Source organism: Rousettus aegyptiacus, unplaced genomic scaffold (genome assembly GCF_014176215.1).
Source record: "Rousettus aegyptiacus isolate mRouAeg1 unplaced genomic scaffold, mRouAeg1.p scaffold_m13_p_3, whole genome shotgun sequence".
Taxonomy (NCBI): Eukaryota; Metazoa; Chordata; class Mammalia; order Chiroptera; family Pteropodidae; genus Rousettus; species Rousettus aegyptiacus.
In genome coordinates this window covers 29,140,917-29,148,831 of record NW_023416306.1, presented here as the reverse complement: position 1 = coordinate 29,148,831, position 7,915 = coordinate 29,140,917, and the positions used below count along the sequence as shown (strand labels likewise).

At 38.9% G+C, this 7,915-nt stretch overlaps 1 protein-coding gene and 1 pseudogene across 5 annotated transcripts in view; one reads left to right on the top strand and one right to left on the bottom strand.

The window, feature by feature from the left end:
• Positions 1–574: 574 nt before the first annotated feature.
• LOC118600875 lies at positions 575–693 on the bottom strand (annotated as a pseudogene).
• Positions 694–1,853: 1,160 nt separating this feature from the next.
• Positions 1,854–7,915, top strand: part of ZCCHC7 (zinc finger CCHC-type containing 7) — a 187,828-nt gene continuing 181,766 nt past the window's right edge. For 2 of the 5 annotated variants that reach the window (XR_004949977.1, XM_036217758.1), the window contains exons 1-2: positions 1,854–1,982; positions 6,774–7,398. Coding sequence is in view for 4 of the 5 variants with exons in the window: in XM_036217758.1 (XP_036073651.1) it covers positions 6,795–7,398 (604 nt within the window). In the remaining variant the exon portion in view is untranslated. Of the gene's footprint in view, positions 1,987–2,029; positions 2,220–2,290; positions 2,654–6,773; positions 7,399–7,915 lie in introns of those variants that run through there. The other 3 variants (XM_036217759.1, XM_036217761.1, XM_036217760.1) reach the window with 3 other exon arrangements.

Sequence of the window (7,915 nt, the reverse complement as noted above, 5' to 3'; positions counted from 1 at the left end):
AGAGCTTGAGCAGAGTAGGGTGAATAGGGGTATGTAAGCAGGACAGGGAGAAGAACTTTACCAGCAGTGAGAAGGCCCTCTGTAAAGACTCAGATGCGAGAGAGCACAGTGTGTTCTGGTTCTGGTGACTATCCAGGATTCAGCATAATGGTGAATAGGCAGATGTCAGCTCATGAATTGTCCTTTATGCTATCCAAGGAACTCTAGGTTTTATGACATAACCTGAAGGGGGTGACTAAAGCATTCTAACCATGAGGATGCATTAAATCTTTGTTAAATGAGGGGGGACGGGGCCCAGTGAGTTGGAGCATTTCCTAACCTTGTGGCCTTGGGTAACTTCTTTGAATGTTTCCTTTTTTTGTGAAACAGGAATTTTAAAAAAATCAACCTCAAAGGGTTAAAATTTAAAAAGGTTTATGTATAATACATTTATAGGCATAAGCCTAGCAATTGATAAAACCTTAACAAGTTATTTTATTTATTTAGGCAAGGCAACCCTTGGTTGACCTCACAGGATTGCAAGGACCTTGTCAGTTTACAATCCCTTTTTAAAATTTTTTTAAAAATTTTTTTACGCCTACAGTGCCTGGTCTTCCTAGGTGGTCTCCCATCCAAGTACTAGCCAGGGCCCACCCTGCTTAGCTTCCAAGATCAAAAAGAATGGGTCTTGTTCAGGATGGCATGGCCATAGACAACAAAGTATTTTTTAAAGATAACATTTGCTGTACACAATACACATTACATAAACAATCTAGTAATCTCTATGACCCATTTCTTAGCCTGTTTCCTTCTCTTCAAAATGAATCCTCCAAGTTTACCTTTTCGTTGTGCCCTGTCTTCCTTCCTAGGACTTATAGTAATGTTAATTAAATTTTCTATTTCCCAGACTATAATCATATTATCTGCATTTTGTTCTTCCTGCTAGACTCTTAGGTCCACAAGACCAGAGACTTTTAAAAAAAATTATCACTCTATCCACAGTTGCTAACACTGCCTGCCTCTTAGAAGATGTTCAATAAATGTTGGCAAAAAGAACCAATCTCAAGCTCATCTTTCAGGGCTGCTGTCAAGTGCCAGCAAATAGATAAAGTGTTTCATTTTTTGTAAAGTTGCACAAATGGGTTTATTATCACTAATTATTAAAATAAGGTCTTAGAAGAACGGAAGCCAGAGGCTCTCAACACAATCGTGTAGCCTCCGGAGGTTTCCAAAGGATCACGATTCGCTTCAATCTTAAACAAGAGCGCAATTCTTCAAGGTTCACAAAGAGTTAAATCTGTTGTACCCTAAGTGAAAAAAAGCAGTAAGCGCCCAAGTGTGAACTAGAATTCAACTTCAAACTAGAGTTGGAAGGTACCTGTCTAAGGTCACCTAGCGCACAGAAGTAAGAAGCCGGGCACTCTCAAAGAGGCTCCTCCGCTGCTGGGTCAGCTGGCAAAACTGCCTGCCACATTAGCCCTAGTCCCCAGCCGAGACCTCAGCTCAGCTCCTGAGCCACGTGGAACATGGAAAGGGTCCCACGACGTCTAGAAGAGGAGGAGGCGGTGCCCATCCTGAAACCGGCCTAGGGGTATCATGGGAGATATAGTTTTTCTCGAGGGTACAGAAGGATGCGTGCTCCCCCTGTTTTGCCTGGAAGTAGCATCTCGTCCCTTCAAGACATTAAAACAAAAAGTGTCCCACGTTATAGATATAGCCTAGGTATCTTTGAGAGAAGCAGTGAAGGGAAAGGGGAAAAGCAAAAAAGGCAAACCAAAAGGCTATTAGCAGGGAAGGAACGGGTTAACAGCTGTTACGCATGCGCGCACGGGGCCCACAGGGTGGGCGGGGACGGAAGACGACTCCCGGGAGCTATGTTTTCCCCGGAAGTGCCTTCCCTCCTCCGCGCGGACGCGTTTTCCTTACCTCATTTGTCCTCGCCCCTCCCCGTCCCTGTACGCGTTTTGGTTCCTGGTTGGTGCTTCCTGGTCACAGCCGCGGCAGTGAGTATGTGTGTGACGGACCCCGAGCAGCCTGTGGCCGGGGGACCCTCTGTCCGCCCTCCGTCTCGCCCGCCGGGCCGTGGAACGAGCGCGTGTTCCCTCGCCGGCCTCCGCGTCCCCCATCTGTCCCCTACTCGTGGCGGGGCGCGGCTTGTGGCCCCTCAGTGGTGCTCTGCCCCAGGCGGCTCGGCTGACTGCCTGGGGTGTCTGCTTCTCCCTGCGGGGCCAAAGTCTGAGGTCGTGATTCGAAAAGAACTGGGCTCCCATGGCCTCGGTGTGGTGGTGGTGGTGGTGGTGGTGGTGGGGAGGGGTTCTACCTATTTCCCCTCCGTTACCTCCAGGATTCTTCTACCTTTTAGGGAAGCCGGTTAGTTAAACGCAGAGGTCCTACGGTACCGAGAGGGGGCTTGGCCTGTGAGGATCGAATAGTCCTGGGCCAACACCAGTCTCTGTCAGAAGCAGCAGATGGCAGCTGTAGGGCCAGAAAATTTTCGGCTGATGTGCCCCTTCCCCTATGTAAAACACGGAGATTTGGACTATGTTCGCTGACTCCCTTTATTCCTCCCATCGCATGAGCCCGCAGTTAACTTCAGCTTTGAGGAAGAGCAGCTGGTGAAGTCGGAACATGGGCTGAGAGTCAGCAGGCCTGAGGTCTAGCTGCGGCTGATTAGGTGGTGACTCTAGGGGGGGTCTCATCGTTAGGTAGAATTTACCTTTATTTCAGATTACAGAATTGAATTAGGAGATTTTTTTTTTTTAGGCTCGAATAATAAATAGTCTTATCAGACGCGATTTTTCTGTGTATAAATGAGAGCGTTCTATTTATTGACTTTTCAGGTCCCTTCCAAAGCTCGACTTTGTGTTTTGAGTGCTTAGGCTGTCACATCCGAAGACTTTTAAGTGGGCAGCGTGTGTTATTTCACAGCATTATGCTTTTGGGACAGTCAGTATTGCCGTTTTCAAGAGAATCGGAGGGTGGGGAATGAACTGAGGAAGTGGAAGTGAAGATTGTAAGATAGTTACAAGGATAAGATACTGGTAGCAAAAGGAAAAATGGAAAGGTGAAGGATTAGTTGTCATAAAAAGACTTTATGCATTCCAAGAATAGCTGGACTTGTCTGAATAAATTCAGTATAATTTTCTCCCACCAACATCTTGTATTCTTTCTCATTTTGGGGACCATTGTTTCACACATTTGGATTCTCTAACCCAGTCAGATTTGCTTCAAAGTGAAAGTCACATTTGAAGAATGGACAAATTTTAACACGAGTCAACTTAATAGTTTTTTTATATCTGTTGCTGTCAGGATAGTTCACTAAGAGTAAGTCAGATTTTAAGTTGAAAATAAACTTTATATAAGTTACTTTCCAATGAAAACTGGTTTAATATCAAACTGCGAATTTGATTTAAATCATCTTGAGACAGATACCTATGTTATCAAGAAGAAACATCTAGGCTAAAAGTTCTTTGAAAGGAAATAAGAGCAAAAGGTCCAGAATGACCAAATGGTAGACTGTTAAAGCAGAATTATTGGCTTTAAAGAATGTGTAGTAAAGTCTGAAAGCTTAAATAAGCCTCAGTTGTCTACTTTAAAAATTAAATGAATGAATACTCCCACTTTTGAATAGTGAGATCCTTTGCAGTTATTCTTCATAGCTGTTTTATATTTAAGCCATTTTAATTCTTTAGATAAATTTCATTCCCAAACTAATATTTTATTTTTTTTAACATAAGAACTTAAATCTTTTTTGGTCATGAGATTGTTATAATCTTTGAGTACCAATTTGGGAGGCTTCTGAATGGTAAACTGACAAACTCAAATGTATGCTTTTCCTTCCAATTAAAATGCCTCTTTGTAGTTTTTGTGCTCCACTGGAAAGTAAAATGGATATTTGTGAGGTAAATTTAGTTGTTAGAACCAATGCAAATATAGCTTCGAAGGAAGGTTTCTTCGGAAAAAAAAAAATCTTTATTTGAAATTATTTTAAAAATTAAAAAAAAAACCTTAGTGAACACTTGGCTGGGAGGGAAATATGAATCAGGCCTAGCTCTGTTCTTAACCAGCTACAAAACCGTGGGTAGGCTATCTCTCTGGACCTCAGTTTTGTTACATGTAAATTGAGGATGTTGTATGAAATAATATGAAAGGTCTCTTCCAGATTTAACATTTTGTGATTCTCATAGGGACCTTATCTAGTTAAGTATGCTTGAGAATCATGTACATTGATCAGAAAGCTGAAAAAGCTGTCTGAAACAAGATATATATATGTATATATCTCATAGTTATCCTCTGAGTATACACTTTAAAAAAAAAGTAAATTAAATGCATTTGAATGTAATTAAAGTAGTAACATAAACCAAAACAGCCTCAGGCAAACGTTAACCCTGGCATGCATAAGCTACATAAATAGAAGAGCAAGTTATGCTGAGCACAATTTTCAAGTACAGAAGATACAAAATCCTCTTAAAGGCCATAGGGGCTAAATTGTTAAATTTATTTTTCTACATTTCAAGGAAAGAGATAAACCCTTAGACCCAAGGAAGTCAGTTTTTATTATATTTTTGTAGTTTATTTTTGGCATACATTCACAGGTGTGCCTATGGCTCTATTCTTAATCCCTTTCCTTTGGGACGGCTCCAAGAGTAGTACAAATTTGTAACTCTGTAATTTAGCTCTTTAATTTTTTTCTGTGCTGCACCGGAATTATGTTTTATCTTAAGTCCACACTGGATCCTCAGGATGGATCCAGTGAGGATTTTGAAGGGAGCATAATTCCTTTGACTTCTTTTAGAATTAATTTACCTATTAAATAAAAAGGAAAGGATTCATCTTTTATTTGAATTCCTCTGAGGCTAACATTTCAATATAAACTGATAAATGCTATGAGCATTATTTATTATTCAGACAGCCACATTCAACTTGTATGACAACAGCATAGCAACCTGAAGGACAGTGCAAGAAGGGAACAGGTGAAAAAAAACCCAAACCTTTAAAAAAACATACCTTTTAGAAGGAGAAAGGCATTCAGAGTTTGTTTCTGACCCCCCATCTTTATTGAGACATAATTGACGAATAACATGTAAGTTTAAAGTGTACAACATGATGATCTGACATACATATACATGATTATCACAAAAAGATTAGACAAATTCATCACCTCACACATTTCCTTTTTTTATTGAGAATATTTAAGATCTACTCTTAGAAGATTTCAAGTTTTGTACAGTATTGTTAACTCAGAACTTGATCATCTTTTTTTAAAAATCCATCATTATCGAGGTATAATTGACATATAACATTGTGTAAGTTTAAGGTGTCTAACAAAAGTTTTTTTTTTTTATTTCTATAAAGAATTTCCATTCCAATAATTTTATTTTTGGTTCTTTTTTTATTTGGTTCTTAGAATCAGCTGGTTTTATCACCAAAACTACCATCAGAATACCTTGACGTTTTGGGCAGAGAATTGGTAAATTGAGAAAATGGCCAGTCTTTGCAAGTTGTATCTGTATAGCTAAAAGGGGACTAGAAAGAATAAATTGTCATTGTTATTGTTCTCTAGGTTGTCTCTGATTTTTAAACAAACATGAGTTATTTTTCCAGAGCTCTCATTTCGATCAATATTCCATTAGTACTTAATTGAAACATCTACTGTATAGATTTTTGGTTGATGATATGAGAATAGTTGGAATAGTTGGAGACAACTGTGAAATTCATCCCATCACAATTTCTATATTTTAGGCACATATTAGATTTATCAGGGCTGAAGAACAAATGCTTGGGGATTTATTTATTATTCATTAATTCAGCAGACATTTGTAGAGGTCCTGCTAAATACCAGTTACTCAACTTGGCTTTGGGGATCCATTGTTTACTAAGTGCGTGTAGTTTCCTGCCCTCCTGGGATCTGTGTTTGTGGGAGATTTACTTTGAATTAGTAATTAGAAATACAGTGGTGAGTGTTTTGAAACATAAAGTCCTATGGAAGCCTATAAAGAGGGACACTTAATTTCGACTGGTAGGTCAAAGAAAGCTTCCCAGAGGAAGTGATATTTAAGCTGAGTTGGAGAATAAGCAAGATTTAATATGCTTACTGTAAGAAAGTAAAGTTCTCCCAGAGCTAAGAGTTTTGTCTCAATTTTAGATCCTTAGTAAGTTTGTATTTCATATACATCTTTATAGCTAGCACAGAAGTAAACCAGGTTTATTAGATATTTTTATGTATTTTTTTGGTCAGTGATCAGAAAGCCATGAGATTAATTTTTAAATTGAGAATAAAAATCTACATATAAATAGTAAAATTTAATTATTACCTGTTGTAGATTTTAGTCATAGCTGAAATAATATTCCTATATGAGAATGTATATCTGAAAAGGTGAGATTCCGAACCAGGGAGAAGATGAAGAATGGAACGAATAGTGAGAAATACCTAAAATATTTTTATGATTTTTAACATGTTAGAGAAAAAGTATTTGGTGTCTGAGATAGTGGATCTCAACCTATTTTTTTCCTTTCCAGCATACTTGCAAAATGTGACATTTCCATTCATAACTGTAACTCGATTTGTTGGTGGTCATTTTCATTTGAGAGAGCTGGGCATTATTAGAGTAAATCATAATAAGATTTAGAAATCCTTGAAAAAAAGGTGCTCTAAGAAAAAGATATTTTAATATGTCATTAAGAAAAGTGATGGCCGCTCTATGAAAGTTAGCTCTAAGAGATGATGTCATTATGTACTCAGGTATGATCTAAACATTTAAAATACATTCCTTATATGACCTTCTCTTTTACAGCATCAAGGTTACTGACTTTCCATGATGTTTGGTGGTTATGAGACTATAGAAGCATATGAAGATGACCTTTATCGTGAAGAGTCATCTAGTGAACTGAGTGTTGATAGTGAGGTGGAATTTCAGCTCTACAGCCAAGTTCATTATGCCCAAGATCTTGATAATGTCATCAGAGAGGAAGACCACGAAGAAAAGAACTCTGGGAATTCTGAATCATCTAGTAGTAAACCAAGTCAGAAGAACTTAATTATCCTTTCAGATAGTGAGGTGATCCAGCTATCAGATGGGTCAGAGGTCATAACTTTGTCTGATGAAGATAGTATTTATAGATGTAAAAGAAAGAATTTTAGAGTCAAAGCAAAAGAAAAGACCCAAAGTCCTGCTTCTCTTCATTCTAATGAGTTGGATAATATATGCAAGAGGAATACTGAGAAGCCTAACCCTGAAGAGAGATCAGGTGCTATCCGAGAGGTCATGATTATAGAGGTCAGTTCAAGTGAAGAGGAAGAGAGCACCATTTCAGAAAGTGACAACGTGGAAAGCTGGATGCTGCTGGGATGTGAAGTTGATGATAAAGATGATGATATCCTTCTCAATCTTGTGGGATGTGATAACTCTGTTAATGAAGGTTAGTATCATATTGGCCATTTTGAAAAGTAGTATCATCTTTAGAAGACTACTTTCCTAGACAATAGACCAGTAGGGTCTGCTCCATTTAATTCCTCACTTTTTGGTCTTTTTTGCCTTGTTTCTCATGAGACTTACCAATTGCTACTCTAGTGATCTGTGAACGTCAGAAAGAGTATGTCAGAATATCAAAGACACTCTGCTTCTGCTGTAAGCAGTTTCATAGCTTCTTCCTGTTTGGCTAAAGCCAGTTCTGGACCTGAAATCTTAGTTCCCCTCCCTCTCTGCTTGGTACCACAGGTGAGTACTCCATCCACCTCTGACATTGGTTCTGTGCTCTCATTCAGCCCATTCTATTGGGACTGCCTCTTTCTATGTGATTTGCTTACCTAAGAGTTAGCCAGGTAGCAAGCATGAGGGATGTCTGGTACACAGAGGACATGGAATTAGTATTAAGTTTTTAGGAACTCCACAGTCAGATAGGAATCCACAGTAGCCTGTAGGAGAGAATGCAAATT